General features: G+C 34.4%; 3 protein-coding genes across 3 annotated transcripts; 2 read left to right on the top strand and 1 right to left on the bottom strand.

The window, feature by feature from the left end:
* Positions 1–7,013: 7,013 nt before the first annotated feature.
* Positions 7,014–9,051, bottom strand: LOC142640139 (uncharacterized). Its single transcript, XM_075814232.1, has 2 exons — positions 8,292–9,051; positions 7,014–7,144 (listed from the first exon to the last, which is right to left on the bottom strand). The coding sequence occupies exons 1-2, from the start codon at positions 9,049–9,051 to the stop codon at positions 7,014–7,016; spliced, it is 891 nt and encodes a 296-aa protein (XP_075670347.1).
* A 5,125-nt stretch (positions 9,052–14,176) lies between these two features.
* Positions 14,177–17,350, top strand: LOC142640138 (uncharacterized). The gene is made up of 5 exons (XM_075814231.1): positions 14,177–15,128; positions 15,357–15,786; positions 15,884–16,075; positions 16,229–16,491; positions 17,334–17,350. The coding sequence occupies exons 1-5, from the start codon at positions 14,177–14,179 to the stop codon at positions 17,348–17,350; spliced, it is 1,854 nt and encodes a 617-aa protein (XP_075670346.1).
* Positions 17,351–19,686: 2,336 nt separating this feature from the next.
* Positions 19,687–22,828, top strand: LOC142637948 (GDSL esterase/lipase At2g04570-like). The gene is made up of 3 exons (XM_075811934.1): positions 19,687–20,058; positions 20,891–21,380; positions 22,635–22,828. The coding sequence occupies exons 1-3, from the start codon at positions 19,687–19,689 to the stop codon at positions 22,826–22,828; spliced, it is 1,056 nt and encodes a 351-aa protein (XP_075668049.1).
* Positions 22,829–23,234: the final 406 nt, after the last annotated feature.

Genomic DNA, 23,234 nt, shown 5'->3' with positions numbered 1-23,234 from the left:
GCGTTAATTAAATGGCTATAAAATGTCATATATGTATAAAATGATGTAATTTTTCTATTTAAAATTTAAGTTGTTATGTTCACTTAAAAAAGTTACATTGTTTCAAGCATTAATTAAAGTTACATCCACTTACATTTTTAAGTAAGTCATACAATTTATGTTTTACTCTTTTATTTTATTGTTATCCTACTTTATTTTCTTATCTCTCATTTTTCTTTATTTTAACGATCCACTTGTTTTGCTGTAAAATATTTTTTGATGTTTAGTGTTTGTTTGGGAACAGTTTATTTAGCTGAAACTGAAATTTTTTTACTGAAAGTACTGTAAGTAAAGTTAAAAGGTAGCTGAAATAGTATAAAGGGGGTCATAAATAGTACCAAAAAATGCAATAGAACTCATGAATAGTAGCAAAAATAAGCTGAATAGTAAAAAAAAATAGTTTTTTAAGCAATTCCAAATGCACACTTAGAGTATTCACATCCGGTCTCTTATATGCCATATGTTGATATATTTTAGCATCAAGGCACAAAAATTGCCCATTACCCGATCTTGTAAAATCTTTGAATTGCAAAAAAATCTGCAATTGTGCTACAGTGCCATTCTAAATGTATGATGACACTGTAGCTCAATTGTAAACCAAAAGAATTATATTTTATTCTTTTTCACCTTTTGTTTTTTCTCACTCTCACTTCTGTCTCTCATTTACTCTCTCTCTCTCTCTCTCATAGAGCTCCTCCCTCCTCACTCTTTCTCTCATCTCATATCTCTCTTTCTCGTTCAAAGCTTGCACTGGAGTTGGGTTGGATTCATGGCCACGGCATGGCAATCAACGTGGATTTTGGATGGTCCGGTGGGTGGTGTTGGGATATGTGGGGGTGGCAGTGTGTTGGTGGGTGGCATGGTGGTGGCTATGTTTTTTTTTTTTTTTAATTTGTTGTGGCTGGTGCTAGAGGTAGAGGGAGAAAGAGAGGAGAAGGAAGAGAGAGTGAAATAGTAAAAAAAAAAAAAGAATATTTAAATAAACTGGAAAAAAATAGAGTTTGGGATGATAGATGTGCTGTAAAATGGTATAGTATAAATAATAAAGTAACATTTGAGATGATAAAATGGATTTATTTATTTATTTAATTTTTATAGATACTAGATGTGAATGCTCTTAGTATGACATGTAAAATTTTTCGAGCACAAACTACCAAAATTAGTGGCTACCAACGGTTGTGGCCATTGAAACAATGATCCAGCCACTAAATGATGGAGGTAGGAGAGGGGAAGAGCCACTATGTATTTTTTGTAAGTGAAACAAAAGTACAATTTTGCATGTTGCACTCTCCATTTTTTACGAGAAAGTTTGTAGACACAGTTTTTATACCACAACTTAAATGTGATCAATTGTAAGTGGTGGAACAAAAATTGTAGACCTAGAAGAACTATTCTTTGATTCTAGGTTTTTGGAACATGCTTTGTTGTCTTTATTCATGGGACAATGCTAAGGCACATAGATTTATGTTATTGTTATCATTATTATACTTAATTTGTAGTAAATGATAAGTATATTGTGTTAGGATGCCAAGAGCTTTGTAGCTCATTGGTATTGTTGAATTATTAAGTGAATAAGAATATAAATCTGAATTCTCCCATCTCTGCTTACTATTATTATTTTTAAATCATATTCAGACCATTCAAAGTGGTGATTTAAAAGTTACACTTGATATGGGATAAAATCTAAAAGTATTTCTTTCTACTATTATAAATTACTAATATTTTCTCAATAGGGAGGCATGATATGACTTGACTCACATGAAAGCGCTTGTGACCCCCTTACTTATAGTCTCTCAATCATTTATCATTTAGCAAATAAGGGAGTGCGTATGATGACATACAAGATAGTTCACATTTAGTAGTCTCCTCGTACCCTTTTTGTTCAACTAAAAGAAAATGTGATTTAGTCATTGATTATTTGTTTGAGTTTGTTTGTGGTGTAATGGGGATTGAAATTATGTTTTTATACGTTCAGTTTTGGTTAGCAAGAGGTGGAATTTGATTATGATTAGGGTCATTGTCAATGCCTCCATGCTGTAGCAGACACAACCCATAATAACCACAAGATAAACATGTTACAAATGCCTATGCATGTGGACAGTGGAGAGAAACATACACACAATAAATAATATTCTATAGGAAATAAGTCCCATCTTTAACTCCAAAAATATATTTGAAGGAATAGTAACATTACATACGCATACAAAAAATTTCACAACAGTTGAGTTATGAAAATTTTACTAGTTTTCATCTGAGCCAATTATTGACATTTGACACCACTTTTTTACCTATTACTAACAATCTACTATATTAGCCGCTGTGAACATTTTTGTAATTTTTTTTTTCTTTTTCTCTGTTTATAGACTTTCTCTTTTGATAGAAGCCACCGATTAAGCAATTTTGCATAAAGCATTTTTTTTTTTGAGGGATAATTTTGCAAAAAGCTAATGATTGCAATTGAATAATTTAGTCCAATATCCCCCTTTATGCCTCTATACGTAATTAAAATTTTTTTCTCCTTTTCTATTGCAGTCAGCTTTACCTTCTTTTTTTTAATCTATGAATGCCCAATTCGTTGGGTTGGTGTCTTGGTGGATTGATTTCTTTTTGTGAAAAACAGTGATTCATCATTCATTCCACTAGTTCAACCAGCACTTCGAGCTGCAAGTTGGACAGAAAATTATCATGTAGGCATCAACTGTGAGACTTTTTCTTTAACCATACCATATATTAGTCCAGACTTGTAAATCCAAGCTCGGCCTTATTATCATACACATCGGGCTATAATTTGAAGTATTGGGGCCAAAGTTAGCTTTTTCTTCATTCTAGCCCAAACTATTGGGGCCTGAAATTTGATCCCAAATAAGCCTTAACTGGACGTCGAAAACTATGTCCAGCATAAATGGCCTTTTGACAAATTTTAGGTAAAAATAATATAATTTATTCTTAATTACCAGATTGAGGGTCAAATTTAGGTATTATGATACATCTCTTGGTATTTTGAATCTCAATAAGAAAAAACGTTATATTTAGTTGAGACATCTAGAGCTCAAATTCTCCCTCCCAAAAATAAAAATTGAATTATAAAAAAAAAAAGATATAGAAAGTTAAGGATTTTTGTTTTTTGGTCTTTTTTTTCCCCCCCTAATAGTTATAACTTATAAGTTTATAACGGCTATTAGGAAATAAAGCTTTAATATTATTAGCTATTTATTGTTTTTAGTGTTTCACATATTAGATTGAGGGGTTTAAAATTTCAAATTTTTTAAAAACACTCAAAATAATAGCTATTTATTGCTTCCGTTTTGTAGTATATATAGATAATAATAATAATAATAATAATAATAATAATAATAATATCTTTATCTCTCAAAATGAAAAAATAAAATAAAAACTAAAGTATATTTTTGGCCCTTAAAATTTGGATTTGTTTTCATTTTAACCTTTTAGGTTTCAAATTTTTTTTTTAATTTTTTAATTTTTTATTTTGGGCTTTCATGTTTGATTTTGTTTTCATCTGGTCTTTCATGCGTTTGATTCAATTTTCTATTTGGCCCTACATGAAATATAAAAAGTCAAATACATAATCAAACGTAAAGGGCCGCAATGGAAATTTTGCAACAAAAAGGACCCCTATGAAAATGAATTAAACATAAAGGGTAAAAACAAAAACAAACCCAAATTAGTAAGTGTACTTTAATCTTAAAAAAACAGTTTTATGTGATGTCAATAACAAATTTGATGCCATTATGGTTGATTTGGATTCTAGTGATGCTACAAATGGTACAAGTGCTCCACCATTGGAACTTATTAGAAAGCAAGTTCTTTTGGCTGCTAAGTTGGTCCTGTGTGACTTTGGTATTCTTGTTGTAAATGTCATTTCTCCAAATAGATCATTCTATGAGAAGTTGATATATGAATCTCGTGAAGTTTTTCACGAGCTGTATGAAATAGATGTAGGACATGGAGAGAATGTTATTGTAGTTGCCACAATGTCACCTACCGTGTCTTCCATTAGTGATAGTGAGAATTAATCTTTTATCACCAGACTGAGAATGGCTATTTCAGAAGCATACATAGATTCCATAAGGACGACTTGAGGCCAAAAGATTTATGGAAGTAGGAGGAATATTATTTTCCAAGATCATATTCAAAGCCAAAGCATGTTCTAAAGAATGGTTTGGGGATATAAGCTATCTTTTATGAGTTGGCCTGAAAGGTACTCAAATCCTTAAAGGGGACCTTGCCTCATAAGCTGGTTTGATTGAATGAATATATTGTAGTTGTTGAACCAGAATGGCACCTCTTGTCAGGGGCAGATTGATATATACTTCTCTTCAACATAAGTTGGAGTTACCAGTGTTTGCTGTGCCTTTTGGAGGAAGAAAATTATGGTCACTTAGCACGCTGAGGTTGACAATTTGAAGGATGTGAAGGAACAGGGATTTTTCGGAGTTTTTTGGGTAACAAAGTTTCCTCACATCTCATTTTAAATTTCTAATGAATGTAGGCCATAATACATCTTTGTTCTGAACAGTGTGCAATAAGATATACTTAATCATGTCTTTGTGCTTCCAGAGATAAATTGGAAGCTCAATAGGTACTATGTTTATATTTGAAAGGAGAGAGGGGAGGGTCAGTCTGGCATAAGTTTCTATTTATGGTGTTTGGAGCAATGATACATTTAAACTTTGTTTCAAAATTACCTTAATATTGTTCTGTGATTCGAACCCTTTGCACACATTGCTCTTTAATCTTTAACTAGAGTTTAACTTCTTTGTTTTGTAGTCACTAGTCAGCACTCTGTATTTTGAGTCATCCATACCTGATGTAAATTATAATTAGTATATCCGTGTGCAGCCTCTCACTCAACAGCCTGATTTTACAATTGGGGTGAACAGTTTGCACCTGACCAAAGGTGTGCCCTTTATCTATTGCATTTACCTTTGTTCAAAAAGTAAGAGTCAGTAGTGCCTTATGGATCATCTTGCCCAAATTATTTTTAGTGGGCTACAGCTCAATTGGGTTCAAGACCAACTGAGTGTTTGTGTAGCTTACCAATTAAAACAAAATCTTCATTTCTATCTTGATATCATCATTCTTCTAACTGCATTTATATATATATTATGATTAGAAGTTCTTTTTTCCACCTTTAGTGTTTGGTTTAAAGTCTTGTTGATTTTCGATGAGATTTTTATAATTATTTTTAGAATTAAATTTTGATAACTTATTTTTTAAAGGGAAAATTGCATTTTACTCACTTGTGCTTTGACCCGTTTTAATATTGCCTACCCGTGGTTTAAAAGTTATCACTTAACCCACCTGAGTTGGCCTCTGTTATACCCCCGTTACCCACCTCTTCCCTTTTTATTAGAAAATTCCATTCACTATATAAGCCAAAATTAGAACCCAAATAGAACCCTAAAAGGAAGAACAAGCTCTCTCCCTCTCTCTACCTTAGAATCTCCAAACTCATAATCACTTTCTCTCTTTACTTAGATTGCCAAAGTGTAATCTGAACATTTGCAAGCAAGGAGGTGTATTGAAGCTTGGGTTTTCTTCTATATTAGGTTCCCTAAAAATCCCCAAACCCATTTCTCTCTTTACTCCAATTGCCAAAGTGAAATTTGAACATGTCTTCTTCAAGTTATTACTCGGGTTTCAGTCACCATGCATGTTCTGCTGATTGTTGTCAGCTACGGATTGTTTTAACCTTGAACAATTTTGGGAGAAGGTTTTATGAGTGTTGCTACTATGATGTGGTGAGTAACATTTGCTTTTCAGATTTTTTTTTAATTTATTTTTTTAATTTTCTGGTTTTGTTGGCTTTATAAATAATCCTAATTTGATTTTGTTTGTAGGATGATGAACCTACTTGTAAATACTTTAGCTGGCTGGATGGCAAAACATGTAAGCGTGGGTTTGAAGTTGCACCCATTGTCCTTGCAAGAATTAGTATGTACAAGAATCAAGCAAGAGTTGCACAAGAAAAGGAAATAGAGGCTAGTGATAGGGAAAAAGCAGCTATTGAGAGGGAAAAAGTAGCAAAGCGAAGGGAAGAAAAAGCTAGGGTGATAGAGAGGATAGCTAAAGAGAAGTAACAGAAGTACAAATTTGCACTTGTTGTGTCATGGGGGGGTTTTTTGCTTTTTTTTTTTTGTGTTTTCTAGTAGGATGGAAGAATTTGGAACAAAGCCATTGAATCTGACTTGAAGGCAAGTTGTTATAGTTATTGTATAATTTTGGGTGCTACCACTTTTGACAAGTGTATTCCATGTATTTGGCACTATATAATGTTGTTGTTTATTTGAATAGAGTATGCAATGTATTCTTTTTTATGTAATCTGTTGTTGTTTATGTAATGCTGCCTTGTTTGTGTTCTTTATGTAATGTGTTTTTGTAATTTGAATAGAGCATGCTACCTTGTTTATGTAATGTGTAATGTTGCCTTGAATAGAGCATGTTGCCTTGTTTTTTTAGTAGGGTATGCAATCCGTTCTTCTTTATAAAAGGGGAAATTCCCCCTCTTCTTGGGGTGGTTTCTCAAAAAAAAAAAAAAAAAAAAAAAAAAAATATATATATATATATATATATATATATATATATATATAAAAGGGGAAATTGCACATGCAACCCACAAGATTCTATTTACATCAAATGAAGAAGCATAGGTAGTATGTTTTAAAATAAGAGTACTATTCCATACATATATAATAAGCATTATTCAAAACAAGTGGACTCCACCTAATATTAATGGCTAAACAATGCCAAAGTACTTCAATAATAGGTGTTTCTGTCCCCACTAAGACAATAACAAAAAAACTTTACAGTAGAAAGTTATGCACAATAACAAAAAAGTGGTGACATGCCACTATCAGACATGCACAATAACAAAAAAGTAAAGTAATGTGCATGCAAACACATTCTCCAATTTTCATTTCTCAAAAACCTTGCCCCTGCCGTTGCCCTTATCCTTATCCTTGCCCTGCATACCATCCCCTGTTAAGGATATTGCACCAGATGTCTCTGCTCTTAAGCCACTTCTTCCATATGAGAATAGATGACTGCTCCCAACTACCTTTGGTGGTACCAACCCCCTTGGAGGCTGCAAAATACATAGCAACTTCATATCAAGATATAATCCAGGGTTTTATATAAGTATAAAGGGTGGTGTTTGTGTATATAGGTAGAGGTTTTCTTGTGTTCCATGTTTCCTTAGGAGTATGAGCTATGGGTTGGATTAGAACCGTTGAGCTGTGGGTGCTTTACTTGGTGGTGGTCTGCTTGAATTTGCTGCAAATGGTAGTGGTCTACTTGAAGCTGAAGCATATGTTTCAGTTGGCTATGTGTAGGGTTTGCCTGTTGGCTGTCTCAGTGGTTGCTTTTGTGGCTGGTTGACTGGTTGACTTGCTTGATGGGTGGTTGGCTTTCTTGTTGAATGGCTAGCTATCCCACTTGTTGCTTGACTGGTTGTCTGCTTGGCTGCATTGTTTACTGGTCCAGGTGGGTGCCTTGTTTGCTGGTTGGCTTCCTTGTTTATTGGTCCAGGTGGGTGCTTTGCTTGTTGATTGGTTACCTTGTTTGCAGATCTAGGTGGCTGCCTTGCTTGTTGGTTGGTTGCCTGGTTGGCATTCTTGTTTGCTAATCTTGTTAATTGCCTTGTTTGCTGATTGGTTGCCTCGTTGGCTGCCTTATTTACAAATCTAGGTGACTGCCTTACTTGTTGATTGTTATCTGGTTGGTTGCTTGGTTGGCTGCATGGTCGGCAAACCAGGGTGGCTGCCTTGCAAACTCCTTTATTAGTTGCCTAGGTGGTTGACATGCTAGCTGGCTGGCTAGTTGGTTGGCAAACCAAGGTGGTTGCCTTGCAAACCTCCTTGGTGGTTGCCTAGGTGGCTAATTTGCTGGCTGACTGGCTGGCTGAGGTATTGAAGTTGCACCCTGACTTGGTTGATTAGTGCTTGTTCCTTGTCTCTCTTGTCTCTACAAAAAGAATTGTCTTGCATCAGAAATAGATTTGTAATATGATTGTCATAGTGAACACATTCTTGCTTTGCTTACAAATTTTTTTGCCTCTCAAGTCTCTATCTCCTTTGCCGTGGTGTCTCACAAGTTATTCCAGCCTTACACCTCCTTGAATTATGCCTCTCCTTATGGCAAAACCCATATTTTATAGGTCTATTTGACCTAGAAAATTTGTATGGGTTGTTTTGCTCATTTGCATCTTTCTTCCTTTTTCATTGGTGGCCTACCTGGAGGCTTGTACACAATTGGAGCAACAAGGGCAAGTTGGTTGGTTTCAATCCATTCATTTTGGCCAGGCAGTGGGGTAATCATCTCCTTGTATGCAGCCACATAGGCATCCTTTTTATAGCATGTATGCATATAATCCTCAGGCCTCTCCAGGTTCTTATAGATTGCTGCAACACCATGTTTACATGAGATTCTTGTCAAATCCCAAACTCTACAACTACAACACTTTCTTGTAAGGTTAACCACATGCCTCTCATACTCATTATCAACCTCATGTATAAAGCAACCTGATGGAATAGCAAAAAATGACTTAGAATCAACTTTCAACTGCTCAAACTTTTGCACTATGTTTGGACATATGTTATTAGTGAACTTTTCAATCCCAGTCCTCTTACTGTAGATTCTAGTCATCAACCTAACCCTAATCCATTCTAGCATGGCAATGATAGGCTTATCTCTAGCATTTAGTATCATAGAATTATATGACTCACTAAGATTGTTTACATAACAATTAGAGATGACCCTTGGAGTGAAATGTGACTTGGTCCATTGGGTTGGTTGGATGTCTGCTAGATACCCCCATGCTTCTTTGTCCAAGTCCTTCATATCTTGCATTCTCTTTTCAAACTCTCTAACGGTTGTTGCTGCAGCACACCTCCGTAATCCAACCTTCAATTCTAAACCCTTGAAATTTAACTTAAAGTTGTTGTAAATATGCTTCACACAAAATCTATGTTCAACTGTTGGGAACATCTCCATGGCAGGTATCAATCCTTGGTAATAAAAAATAAAATAAAATAACATCTAAAGAACAAACATGAACACCATCTGCCAAAGAACAAAAACAGAACTTTCAAAAAGCAGAATTGTAATGACTAAGAACAAACAGAAATCTCGAAAAGCAAGTGAATTGTATTACCTTCTGCCTCTCTGAAATGAACACCAAATTCAGCTTATCTGGCCTCCCAGTATCATCTACAAATGTTTGTAAAAACCACACCCAAGAATTCTTGTTTTCTTGCTCAACTACACCTAATGCAACAGGGGAAATATTGTCCTTCCCATCCTTTGCAGTTGCTGATAATATATGTCCACCAAACTTGCCCTTCGAATTGCAACCATCTAATCCTATAAGTGGCCTACACCCCCAAGAATCCAACTTTCTATGCATTGTATCTCACATATATCCTCTTGAACTTAGGTTGTGTGTTAGGTTCAGTAATCTCAGTTTACAGAATCACCTTACTCCCCACATCAGTTACTCTTATCATCTCATCATAGTCCCTAAGCTTCTCATACTGCAACCTCTCATCACCTAGTATGAACTCTCTAGCTTTTCTCTTAGCTCTGTACACTTGATTTATGCTCAAGTCCAAAAACACATCCTGCATAACTCAATGCTTCACACTAGAAATTGCTCAATCAGGGTTTTTGTTGAAATCATCCAAGTACTTCCTAGCCACATATGTAGAAGTGACCTGACTATGCTTGAATGTCTTCGCACATGTACAAGTTGGAATCGTGGTCTTTATCTGGAAGGTTAACTCCCCTGAAATCTGTGATGCATATATCTTCTAACCACATTCATACTTGCAGTGGATAGAAACATTGGTCTTTTCATTAAGCTCGAACTTAATGTCCACAGGCTTTTGCACTGCATATTCCCTCAAGGCAACCTTAAACACCTTCCCATTTGGAAACTTCATACCCTTGCATAACTGAGAGTTACTCATGCCAGTCTTCTCATTGAACTCTGAACATCTCACCCTTTCATCCTCATTCTTAGAACTGTTAATGCTCCTAGTGTCATCATCACCAAGAGTTTTTTCAGCCCAATCATCATCATTAAGAGCTTGATCACTGGCAGCAGCTTCTAGTTTCTTCCCATTATCTGTAATTGGCTCCTTTAAATGCTCTCCCTCATTTACCTTTTCAGTATCTCTTTGATGCTCTCTCATATTAGGCATCTTATTGTTCTGAGCACCAAATATGTCATCAGGATAATCTGGCCCTTCATACCCTTCATCTAGCCAATCAAGTTCATCCACATGAACATCTTCACTACCAACAGTTTGTCTATGGGTAACATTGTCATCCATGTTCTGTCCATGGGTAGCATTGTCATCCACATGCACTTTTCCACAACCAACAGGTTGCCCACCCTCGACATTGTCATCCACAACTCCACCAACACTACCATCCCTTAAACCCTCAACAGGTTCTTCACTAACATCATTTTGGTTAACTATAGATGATCTAATAGAGACAATATTGGTCACCTCCTCACAATCAATATCATCATCTTCATAATTCATTTCTCATGGCCGATCTATTGCAATTGGTTGATCTGGTTCAACTATAGGTTCTTCAATAGCAATTGGTTCAACTTCAAGTTCTATATAAAGTGTGACTTCATTTGTTAGCCATTCAGCATGTAGTTCACACATGTAGGTCACATCATCAACTAAAGTAATTAACCTTAACCCTTGCTTTAAGTCACGACCAGGTATTAAATAATAAATCCTACTGTTAATGGGTCCCTCAGTATTAGCACAAATGTCTTGTACCTCAAAATGACTTAGTAGATCTGGATCAACATTACCCATTACAGATATCTCACCACCTACATACTCTAAACTAGGGTTCCACTCAAAATTCCCACTATGGTGAATAACAAAATCAAAACTAATTTTAGCAGCTATCTGCAGGAGTTAAAACACATGCACAGACAACAGTAATTAAATACATAACCAACACATGCACAAAGAGCACCAATAATTGACAAAAGCAAAATAATTTCATACAACATAAAATACCATTTAACGTGGGGTCAAGGGAGACAAGAAACACAACCAACTAAACAATTTGTCTCCATGGGACCACAGACTACCTAAAGATGCATCTACCCAAAATATTCCTAGGGACCACTGTCATCAATGTCAACTATAAAAGCAAGAAATTATTTAACAGAAAACCACTAATTTTATGACAGAAACCCTTTAATCCGAATCACATTCATCAATCGTTACACATTGAAATAGAACAAACACAACAATGGTAAACCCTAGAAAGTCATTTCATACCTAATATAGAGGAAAACCCAAGCTTCAACACACCTCCTTGCTTGCAAGTGTTCAAATTTCACTTTGGCAATCTAAGTGAACAAAGAAAGGGATTATGGGTTTATGGATATTTAGGGATTCTAAGGTAGAGAGAGGGAGAGAGCTCGTTCTTCTTTTTAGGGTTCTATTTAGGTTCTAATTTTGGCTTATATAATAATGGGGATTTTCTAACTGAAAGGGCAAAGGTGGGTAATGGGGGTCTAATGGAGGTCACCTCAGGTGGGTTAAGTGATAATTTTTAACCCACGAGTGGGCACTGTTAAAACGAGCCAAACCACTGGTGGGTAAAGTGCAATTTCCCCTTTTTAAAATATAATATATAAGATATAATCTTTGGTAGCTTTTATACTAAATATGTGATAACAAGCTAAAACTTAGTTTATTTTCAAAAATGCTAGACTTGTTTGTGTTTGTGTGTGTGTGCATATATATAAAGAGCATTAGCATTGGGTGTAAAACTCCCCAATTTGTTAGTTTAGAACCACACACCCAAAACCAACTTTATTTTAAGTGTGTATTCCTAAAATATTTGGACACTTTGCTATAGTAAATTGTTACTTTTACAAGTTACTATAGCTTGGTGTTAAACTTAAAAATTATTATTTTATTCACTTTATCTCTCTCTTCTTTGAATCCATCTTCTCTCTCACCTCTCTCCATCTCAACTCTTTGACTCTCTTTCTTCTCTCTTCTCTCTCTGACACCCCATTCTCTCTCTTTTAGTTTATCTAGTTTTTCCTCTCTTTGATTAACTCTCTCTATAGCTTCCTTCTTTATGAGTCACTCCCTTTCTTTCTTCATTCTCTTTATATCTCATTCCTCTCACCTCTCTCTCTCTCTCTCTCTCTCTCTCTCTCTCTGTCTCCCTAATTGTGCAGTGGTGGTGGCCTGGGTCTTGTGGTGGAGACGTTGTGGGTTGTGGGTTGTGGGTTTTGGTGCATCATGCGGTGGTGCGTTTTGATCTATGGTGTGGTGGATTGTGATAGTGAGTTGGTTTGGTGTGGTGGTGAGTTGTGATAGTGGGGTCAAATTAGGTTCCATTTCCTTCATTTTTTTTATTTGAATTCTGGTATGGGTATGTGATGATGATGGTTGTGGTTATGGTGGTGGTGAAAGATTCTTGGGGGGTGTGGTGGCTACTATATATATATATATATATATATTTTTTTTTTTTGTGGCTATGGGGTTTGATATATGGGTGAAGAGAGAGACATTGCTATGAAGTGAAAGGGACAATGGGAAAGAGAGTAAATGAATAAAAAAAATGAATAGTGTTTAGTGTGATGTGAAAAATAATAAATAGGATGTTGGATAAATTGTAAAATGGTGTTTTAAAGTAGATAAAGTAGCTTTTGGTATTAAAATAGGCTTTTTTTTTTTTCGATGCAAATGTAGTTGTGAATACTCTAAGACAAAAGGTGAAAAGCTAAAAACTAAGAGTTTGTTTGGTTTCTGTTGGGTTTGTATTCATTTTTTTTTCTTTCATTTTTTGTACTCATTTCTACACTCAAATCTTGTACTTATTTTTTGTTTCCAACTCATATTTTTGCTTGGCATTAATTTTTTGCTATTGTTTTCCCTATTTTTTTTTTCTAACAACCCCCAATAGATACAAACACAGAGGAAGCCTTTGGCAGTTATCACACCCGCTAGAAACCACTTACCTCCTACAAATTAGTAATAATCAGAGCAGATATGCCTGAAAACATACAACACACAACCATGGATCTACCATTAGATTTCAGCAAACTCACCCCCTAAACACCTCAGATTCACCATTAGATATACCTTAAAACAAACAACTATGAAGCACGGGTGCGGCGTTTGGGCCGCCGCACCCGCGTCGGACGCGGCCGGACGTGCAGGCGACGCCGCTGCCTGCGCGTCCGTGCCGCGTCCGGCAATAAAATATTATTTTTTTCGGCGCGATTCGCGCCGATTCGGGCCGACGCGCGCCGATTCGGCCTGAATCGGTCCGTATCGGGCGATTCCGGCGATTTCGGCCGATACCGGCCGAAATCGGCAGATACCGGCCGAAATTCAAAAAAAAAAAGAAAAGAAACAGGTGCGAAATGCACCGTTTTACTTAGCCCAAAAAAAAAAAAGAAAAAAAAAAGCCAAACGGCTGCGTTTTGTAAAAAAAATTTTGAAACCCTTAAGGCTTAAGCTCTCTTCATTTTTTTGAAACCCTCAGTCCTCACAGATCACTCGTCCCAGCACCAGCAGCCAAACCTCTCTTCATTTTTTTTTCTGTACTCTCAGCCGCCCCACTACCCAGCCCCTGCCTCTTCAAGCTAGTGCTCTCAAGTCTCAAGTCTCTCCCACTCTCTACCTTCAGTCCTTCACACTTCGTCTCCCTTGCTCTCCGTCTCCCCTTACTGTCAGGTATCATAGCTGATGGCTCTCACACTCACACTCTTAGTTTATTGTTAATATATGATTTTTTAGTTAGTTAATAGCTAAATTTGCAACTATTAGTTATTATGATTTGTGATTGTGTTGTGGCTGTGATGAACTGATTTTTTTCTATTTTTTATTTTATTTTTTGTGAGTCTTGTGACGTTTAATTTTTTATTTAGTTAATACTTAATAGTTATTATTACTTAGATTTGTGATTGTGTTGTGAATTGTGAATCTGTGATGATCTGATTTTTTTTTTTTTTTTGTGAGTATGTGACATTGGGATTGATTTTTTATTTAATTAATAGTTATTATATATTTGGAAATTATTTGTAGGTTAAATTGAATCTGTTGAATTTGAAATGGATGAAGCTACTAGCACAAAAAGTTCACCTTCATCTAATGAAGGAATGCCAAATGATGAAGCTCCTCTTTGGCAGTATGTGACTAAAATAGAAAAACCATCTGGTTCTACTGTTAAATCAGGTGGAAACACACACTTTAAGTGCAACTATTGTGGTAATATTTATTTGGGATCCTATTCTAGGGTTAAGGCTCATTTATTAAGAATTGTTAATAAAGGTATTAGAGTATGCCCTAGTGTGACACCGAGCCATAGGTTGGAAATGCAGCAAATGCATGATCAAGTTGAGAATGATAAGTTAGAAAGAGAACGGAGAAAACAAATTCCCTTACCCCCACCTCCCCCAAGCCGTGGGCCTATTGGGAGTATTCCCCCATTTCGTACACAAGAAGAGAGTGATAGTACAAATCTCTTTGATGGTAATAAGAGGAGGAAGGTTGTGAATCCTACGGTGGAGAAATTATTCCAGAATAATTCTAGACATGAATTGGATAGTCAAATTGCTAGGATGTTTTACACTGGTGGGATTTCATTTAACTTTGCAAGAAACCCATATTATCGTAGTTCCTATTCATATGCTGCTACTCATAACATTCCAGGTTATATTCCTCCTGGATACAATGCTTTGAGAACAACACTTTTGCAAATAGAAAAAGCTCATGTTGATAGACTTTTGAAACCAATTACGGACTTTTGGGTTGAAAATGGTGTAAGTATAGTTTCTGATGGATGGTCAGATCCACAAAGGAGGCCTCTTATTAATATTATGGCTGTATCAGATGGAGGTCCAGTGTTTATTAAGGCAATTGATGGGTCAGGTGAGTTCAAAGACAAACATTATATTGCTGGGGTGTTGAGGGATGCTATAAAAGAGATTGGACATGAGAAAGTTGTCCAAGTCATCACTGATAATGCTAATGTGATGAAATCTGCTGGAGCTCTTATTGAGGGTGAGTATCCTAAAATATTTTGGACACCCTGTGTTGTCCACACTCTCAATCTAGCTTTGAAGAATATTTGTGCAGCAAAAAACACTGAAAAGAATGAAGTTACATATGAGGAATGTAGTTGGATTACACGTATTGCTGATGATGCATCATTCATACGTGTTTTTATCATGAACCATTCAATGAGGTTGGCAATGTTTAATGAATTTTGTCCATTAAAATTGCTCCAAGTTGCTGATACTAGATTTGCTTCGGTTGTGATAATGCTAAAAAGGTTGAAGTTGATAAAAAGATGCCTTCAAGCCATGGCTATTAGTGAGCACTGGGCTTCTTATAGGGAGGATGATGTTGGAAAAGCTCAAAAGGTGAAAGAGATGATTCTAAGTGATCTTTGGTGGGATAAGGTTGATTATATCCTTGAATTCACAGCACCTATTTATGATATGATACGAGTAGCTGACACAGATAAGCCTTGTCTTCATCTTGTGTATGAGATGTGGGATTTAATGATAGAGAAGGTAAAGGTAGCAATATATCGACATGAAGGCTTGGAAGATAATGAGTATAGCTCATTTTGGAGTGTGGTGTATGATATACTTATTGATCGTTGGACTAAAAATTGTACTCCACTACACTGCTTGGCTCATTCCTTAAATCCTAGGTAAGTACATTTATTTTCTATTTTCTATTTTCTTTAGTTCCCCTTTCTAGTAAAACACACGTTTCATTTATATTTGTTTTTTAATCTTTAACTCTAGGTATTACTCTACTGAATGGCTTTTGGAGAATTCAAAACGCATCCCTCCACATCGAGATCATGAAATTTCTATGGAAATGAGCAAGTGTTTGGATCGATTCTTTGAAGATGTGAATGAATTAAATGTGATGAAGTCTGAGTTTGCTGCATTTTCAGGAGGGAGGTTTCCTTCACCAGCTGTCTTGACAGATAGGTGGGTCTTACAACCTTTGGTTTGGTGGCAATACCATGTCTCCACATTTCCAACTCTTCAAACCCTTGCTCTTAAACTTCTTGGACAACCTTGTTCATCTTCATGTGCTGAGAGGAATTGGAGCACATACAAATTTATTCATTCCTTAAAAAGAAACAAAATGGCTCCTGCACGTGCTGAGGATTTGGTATATGTGCATTCTAATCTTCGACTCTTGTCAAGGCGCAATGCGAAGTACATAAATAGAGATACAAATATGTGGGATATTGCAGGAGACTCTTGGAATGAGAGCGACATACATGGAGGAGCTGGAATTCTTGAGAATGCAGCTCTTACACTTGATGAGCCAGAGTTGGAGGCCATGGTTATAGGGAATGTTAGCACTAGTGTTACTACTAGTGAAAGTGAAGTTCGAAGTGAAGCTATTGATCTTGAGGATGATGAAATTGGTGTTTGATTGTCTTGTTGATTGTCTTGTTGATGTATCTTTTATTTTGTTTTAGACTTTAGTTTCAAACTTGTGAGTTGTATTTTAATTTTCAAACATCATGGAATGTTTATATAATGAAGTTGTATTCTAGTTATTATTTACTATTGTTCTTAAATTTGGTATATGTTTATATAATGTGAAAAAAGTATGTTTAGCAATATATTAAAAATATAAATAAAAATATTTTTAATAATTTTTTAATCACCGCACCCGCACCCTACTTTTTCAGAAATTGCCGAGTCCTGCACCCGCTCCCGCACCCGCACCCGAATCCCGAAACGCACCCGTGCTTCATAGACAAACAACCACCATAACCATTTCCACAAACCAACCCACAAAAAAACCACCACACCTAGAAGGAGTCTACTACCCGTGAGCATCAACCATGGATCACTCTCATCAATTGACCACCATCGCAATTGAGAGAGAGAGAGAGAGAGAGCTTTTGGTAGAACAACTTACTGTTAGTGGGACCCACGAAATTGGTTTTTTTTTTTTTTTTAATGAAAATGCCATGATATTCATTTTCAAGAAAATGAAAATGCCCAAAAATTGTATGCTATTTTTTGAATATTGAAAATGAAAACTGAGTAAAAAAAACACAACCAAACCAGTTTTTTTTTTGGTGTGGTGAGTCCCTCAAAAAACTGAAAATAAATACTAAAAACACCACATTTTTTCTCAAACTAAACACCCTTTAATATTTTTACCAAATAGACTCTAAATTTTGTGTCTGACTTTTTCAACTTTTAATTTTGGTTACTTTAGTGGCAGAGCCACATTGAGACCAAGGCCCCCCAAAATTTTTGGAAAAAAAATATGGATATATATATTTTTGGAGAGAGAGAGAGAGAGCTTTTGATAGGACAACTCACTGTTAGTGGGACCCACAAAATTGGTTTTTTTTTTTTTTTTTAATGAAGATGCCACAATATTCGTTTTTCAAGAAAATGAAAATGCCCAAAAATTGTATGCAGTTTTTTTAATACTGAAAATGAAAAAATGTGGTGTTTATAGTATTTATTTTTAGTTTTTTGTGTGACCCACCACAAAAAAACCCTTCAGTATTTTTACCAAATAGACTCTAAATCTTGTGTCTGACTTTTTCAACTTTTAATTTTGGTTACTTTAGTGGTGGAGCCACATTTAGAGGAAGGGGGCCTTGCCCCCTCCAAAAGTTTTGGAAAAAAAAAAGGATATATATATATATATATATATATATATATATATATATATATATATATTTGGAATTATCCTAATTAATTTGAAACTTTTTAAAAAGCTCTTATCATTTCAGTCAACCATACCCGATAATATGCATATATAGATTTAAGAAAGTCTAAAAATAAATATAAATTTCATTTAAATAGAATACAATCCATTTAATGATAAATATATATGTCAAAAAATTTCAATAATTAGACATTTAACATCTATAAAATGAACATAGAAGTATTTTAACAATTATCTTAACAGATAAAAGGGATTTTCTCTTTTTTTTGTTGTTGCATATATAGATTTAAGAAAGTCTAAAAATAAATATAACTTTCATTTAAATAAAATACAATCCAATTAGTGATAAATATGTGTCAAAAAATTGCAATAATTAGACATTTAGCATCTATAAAATGAACGCGGAAGTATTTTAACTTGCACCATGGTAGTATAAAATTGGAAGGTCAAAGGCTTTGCTGACTTGCCACACCACCAAGTCCACCACACAATTGCAGAACATATTGATCGGTGCTTACTCAGGTGACTCTCTCCTTCTGTCTCCGTTTGCCTTTCTTCTTCTTTTTTCTCTCCAGTTCTTCTCTCCTTTAGGCTACATTGTTGCAGTTCCGTGATTTACAATGTAAAAACTAACAAAGCTTCCATGTGAATGTGTGAATAATAATGGCAAACTCGACTAGACAAGACAAACAAATTTCCCCAAACTTCTGTGTAGGCCCCTGTGTGGCTGTGCCCCTAACCCACTCTGTTACCCATTTTCCCAATTACCAGGAAATGCACTTTTCTTTTAATTTTCCTTATAATATATTATTTGTTATTAAAAAAATATATATATATATATATATCATATGACATTATAAATGTAATTGGTTAAAATATACTACTATATAACATTTAATTTATTGATAAAATAATATAACATGTATTTAGTTGTTGTTTAATAGATTTTTTTATGGGTCAAAATTTGAATGATTGTTTGTCTTAAATTATCAATCTTTAAATTATTAGTATTTTTTTAGTATATATTTTTAAATCTCAATCATTTCATTTAGTGGATGATAATTTATTTTGATAAACCTAGGTTCATAGGCAAGTTTAGGACTATTGACACATTCTTGAAATGTATATTGATTATTAAATTGTGTATACATTACTATTCTAGATTTCATACACACAAAAAAAATTAGTTGTCTAATTTTATGTATGCCCCCCCTCCCCAAAGATAAATTCTTGGCTCCACCACTAGGTTACTTTGTAAAAGGAAAAGATTAAAATGGATATGGGACAAGGTGTAGGTGATAAAAAAAAAAAAGTAAAACACTTAGTATTTCCATTTTATGCTTTATCAAGTATTGTATGTCGTGCATTTATCCTTTTTTTTTTAAGTAAAAAAAAGGGATAACACATTTTGAGTGACAATACATAAAGTAAAATAACAAAGTTTGGCTTTAAGTAGGTTTGAAATTATCTTTCCAACTATTATGCGGTTCTACAACTATTATCTATACATGTGTATTATTTAAACAAATCACATGATTCATTACAAAGGTTATGTGACTAAAACTACATATATGTATGGTCTTTTCAATTGTCACATAGTGAGTTAAAAGAAGATATCTATAAATTGGTTTGAAGCCAATTTTTTCTAGAATAAAGTATTTAGAGGGGGAACGATAATTCTCATATAACAATCTATCATGATGTTTATTGCGAGAGTTCTCCCTTTTTTTTTTTTTTTTTTTCATTTTACTCTGCTGTAATTATTGCCACTTCTACATTAATCATCCCTTTGTTTAAAACTCTAAACATTTACTGCCTGAAATTGTTGGAAAGATTGATTAATTTTTTATATTAAATCATTTGCAGGCTACCAAGACACAAAGCAATTATGGCATACACATACACTACTCCGTGGCTCTTGGTAGTAGCTGAGCTTCTAATACTGGTCTCTATAACCGAAAGCAAAGTTCCAGCCATCATAGTTTTTGGGGACTCAACCGTGGATGCAGGAAACAACAACGTGGTTCCAACCCTTCTCAAGAGCAATTTCAGGCCTTATGGACGTGATTTTCCTGGTGGTCGCCCCACAGGACGCTTCTCTAATGGTCGCATTCCTCCAGACTTCATTTCTGAGGCTTTTGGGCTCAAACCAATAGTACCCGCTTACTTAGATCCTGCGTATAATATATCAGATTTTGCCACTGGAGTTTGCTTTGCTTCTGCTGGGACAGGCTATGACAATGCCACTTCTGATGTATTAGTAAGTATCAAACCAAACCATATCTATCAACCTATTCATAGAATAAATAAAAAACCATGCAAAAAGCTTTTTAGCTCAACTGGCAACTCTTATAGTTCGTTTGGATTGAAAAGAAATGAGGGAGAATAGAGTAAAGTAAAGTCGAATTGCCTCAAAATTAGCTTAATTTCAGCCACTCTACTCTGCTCCCCTTTAGAGTTTCTAAAAGAATTTCCTCTCTAGTGTAACTATCAAGTTGTCCACTTTGTGACATTATCTATTGGTCCGTCCTCTTTTATTAATTAATAAATTTTTTTATTCTACAAATTTAGGTTCTAACTAGTTGGTAATTATCTTCTCCAATTCATTAGGTTGCATTTTATATGACAAACAATGTGTATTATTTAAATGAGTCACATAATTCATTTAAAATTTTTGCAACTAAAACTACAAATTAATGGTTTCTTCAATCGTTATACAATGTAATATAATATGTTGAAAGAAGATAGCTCAAATTGATTTGGAGCTTAACTTTTCCCTTTTTTTTTACCTAATAAAAGATTATTTTTATTATACAAAATAAAAATTCTATTTTAGCCTAATCTAAGTATGTATGTGTATGAAACTCCCTATTGGAGACTTGAACTATGGCCCTTGCCCCCCACATCCCACAAGTACTTATACTTGTGGAGTGACCATCGCACCAAATGTGTGCAGTGGTAATAAAAAATTAATTGATTCATACTATTTTCTTATGAGTAATTAATACATACTTTTGGTATTCTCTAATTTGCCAATGCGTGTGCATGAGAAAGTTATACCAATTTTTAACTTGTGCTTCCTTAATTTGCAGAAAGTGATACCAATGTGGAAGGAATTGGAGTACTACAAGGAGTACCAAAACAAGTTGAGAGCCTATGTTGGTAAAGACAAGGCAAATGAGATTTTGAGTGAGGCCTTATATTTGATGAGCCTAGGAACAAACGACTTCCTAGAGAACTATTACTTATCCCTTAAACGGCAATCTCAATTCACAGTCCAACAGTATGAGGATTTTCTCATTGGAATTGCTGGAAATTTCATCAGAGAACTGTATAGTCTTGGAGTTCGGAAAATATCACTCACTGGACTTCCTCCAATGGGGTGTTTGCCACTGGAGAGAACCTTAAATATTTTGGGTCAAAACGAATGCGTGGAGAAATATAACAATGTGGCGGTGGAATTTAATGTGAAGTTAAATGGTTTGGTGGAAAGGCTGAATAAGGAGCTTCCAGGGCTCAGATTACTGTCTACAGATGCATACAAGATTCTCGATCAAATCATCAAGAAACCTTCTTTATATGGTAAGTTCATAGTTCATACTCCTTGTATATTAAATTAAATGACTTTGGATTCTCAAAAAAAAAAAAAAAAAAAAAACTTATATATTTCTCTAAATATAAAACGTAATGTTTTTTAATTAGTTATTTAACTTGTTTAAATAATCCACATAAACAATCTTATAAATAATCATGTATGTAATATGTTGAAAAATATTCTTCTTTATTGGTTTATTAGTGCTGATCTTTGTTCTATATCTATTATCTTTCCTATTATTTGGTTGAGGATGAGTGAAGGAGACACACAGTTATTACTTGTTAGATTTTTTTTAATAAAAAATTTAAAAATATGGTCCAAATCAACTATTATATATTTCATTGGGTTAAGACTTAAAAGAGACCAAGGAAAACCCATATCCTTGCTCATGACTTACATCATGAATTTGATATTTATATTAAAAAAAAAAAAAAACGGAATGAGATTGGTAGGTTATAAGGACTTACAATGAAATGAAATATGATATTTTTTTCTTAAAAAAAATGATATATATATATATATAAAATATATTCTTAAGATTTGAAAGAAAATAAATATTTAGGTTAGAGAAATATAAATATATTCATCCGATGAACTCTTCTCTCTCACTCACATGAAAGAGGAGCTACAATTGAGGACCCCACGCGGACCTAGTTCATGTGAGAGTAGAGACTCACCACGTGGATAGTTGTGGTACCAAATTATACCAAATTATGTATCTTTAGCATTACTCTCGTAAATAATACAAAATGGATTTGTGTGAGATTAGTGGAGTCTATAACTTCCCAGTGTTAACTATTGAGAGAGATTTACCACTTGACACTACAGGAGAGAATGGACCTTTACCATAGATGATGGACATATGTCCATATCTCTACGGTCATTGTTACTCTTTTCCTCTCCGAATTAGTTAGAGTCACTTATTGCTAGTCATAAATAAAACCATATATAACTAGACATAAAAGAAGTTGTTTATTCTTTCTTTATGTATCTCGATAATGAAGAAAGAGCGTGAATATTAACAATTCTCTGTAAAGAAAAAAAGGAAAAGAAAATTTGATATTTTAATAAAATGTAATATAAAATAAATAATTAAATGTGTGATATTTTGCATGAACTAATGCTACTTGCTATATTAAACCAATTTGAAACAAACATGTCACGTTTAGTTTTTATTTTGTTTTTCCTCTACTCGTAAGTTTTTCAATATAACAAATATGAAATACGTTGTGGATTGGCAGGATTTGACGTTGTAGAAAAGGCATGCTGTTCTACGGGCAAATTCGAAATAAGTTACCTCTGCAATGAGCTCAGTCCGTTTACTTGTTCGGATACGAATAAGTATGTCTTTTGGGATGCCTTCCACCCTACAGAAAAAACAAATCACATAATAGTTAATGATTTTCTTGATAAGCTTCTACCATATTTTCGTTGATTACTTTCATCCAAAAATAACAAAAATAAATAAATAAAATCTCTGATTTTTGTTGTGTTTATGATTACCATAATATCTCAATTAAAATATTATTTATTTATTTTTAATGATGGATTTCTTTATCTATTTATTTGGTTTTAGAGTAATGTGTCCTTATTATGTAATAAAACAACAATTGCTCCATTGAAATTCAACGATCGAGGTCCAAATCCAATGGCATTTGGAATATCGACGCGATTTTATTATTTTATTTATTGATCTCGACCTGAAATTTTTTTTTTTTGGGTGTATTTATCCACTGAAATGTTTGAACCTAAATTAATGAGGAAAGATTGGGTCTAATGTCTAGTTGCATTAGACCCATCACGATGGTGACACGTGTACATTTTTTTGTCACATCTCATCA

The sequence above is a fragment of the Castanea sativa genome, chromosome 6 (genome assembly GCF_040712315.1).
Source record: "Castanea sativa cultivar Marrone di Chiusa Pesio chromosome 6, ASM4071231v1".
NCBI lineage: Eukaryota > Viridiplantae > Streptophyta > Magnoliopsida > Fagales > Fagaceae > Castanea > Castanea sativa.
This window is presented reverse-complemented; position numbering and strand designations above follow the sequence as displayed.

What these genes read in the sequence shown, in the direction of transcription:
- LOC142640139 (XM_075814232.1), bottom strand. Translation starts at nt 9,051, where the DNA reads ATGGAGATGTTCCCAACAGTTGAACATAGATTTTGTGTGAAGCATATT. An exon ending in AATTGTGTACAAGCCTCCAG is followed by an intron (nt 7,145 to 8,291) that starts GTAGGCCACCAA and finishes TGTATTTTGCAG; the next exon opens with CCTCCAAGGGGGTTGGTACC.
- LOC142640138 (XM_075814231.1), top strand. Translation starts at nt 14,177, where the DNA reads ATGGATGAAGCTACTAGCACAAAAAGTTCACCTTCATCTAATGAAGGA. An exon ending in GCTCATTCCTTAAATCCTAG is followed by an intron (nt 15,787 to 15,883) that starts GTAAGTACATTT and finishes CTTTAACTCTAG; the next exon opens with GTATTACTCTACTGAATGGC. An exon ending in CCAGCTGTCTTGACAGATAG is followed by an intron (nt 16,076 to 16,228) that starts GTGGGTCTTACA and finishes TTCCTTAAAAAG; the next exon opens with AAACAAAATGGCTCCTGCAC.
- LOC142637948 (XM_075811934.1), top strand. Translation starts at nt 19,687, where the DNA reads ATGGCATACACATACACTACTCCGTGGCTCTTGGTAGTAGCTGAGCTT. An exon ending in ATGCCACTTCTGATGTATTA is followed by an intron (nt 20,059 to 20,890) that starts GTAAGTATCAAA and finishes CTTAATTTGCAG; the next exon opens with AAAGTGATACCAATGTGGAA. An exon ending in CAAGAAACCTTCTTTATATG is followed by an intron (nt 21,381 to 22,634) that starts GTAAGTTCATAG and finishes GTGGATTGGCAG; the next exon opens with GATTTGACGTTGTAGAAAAG.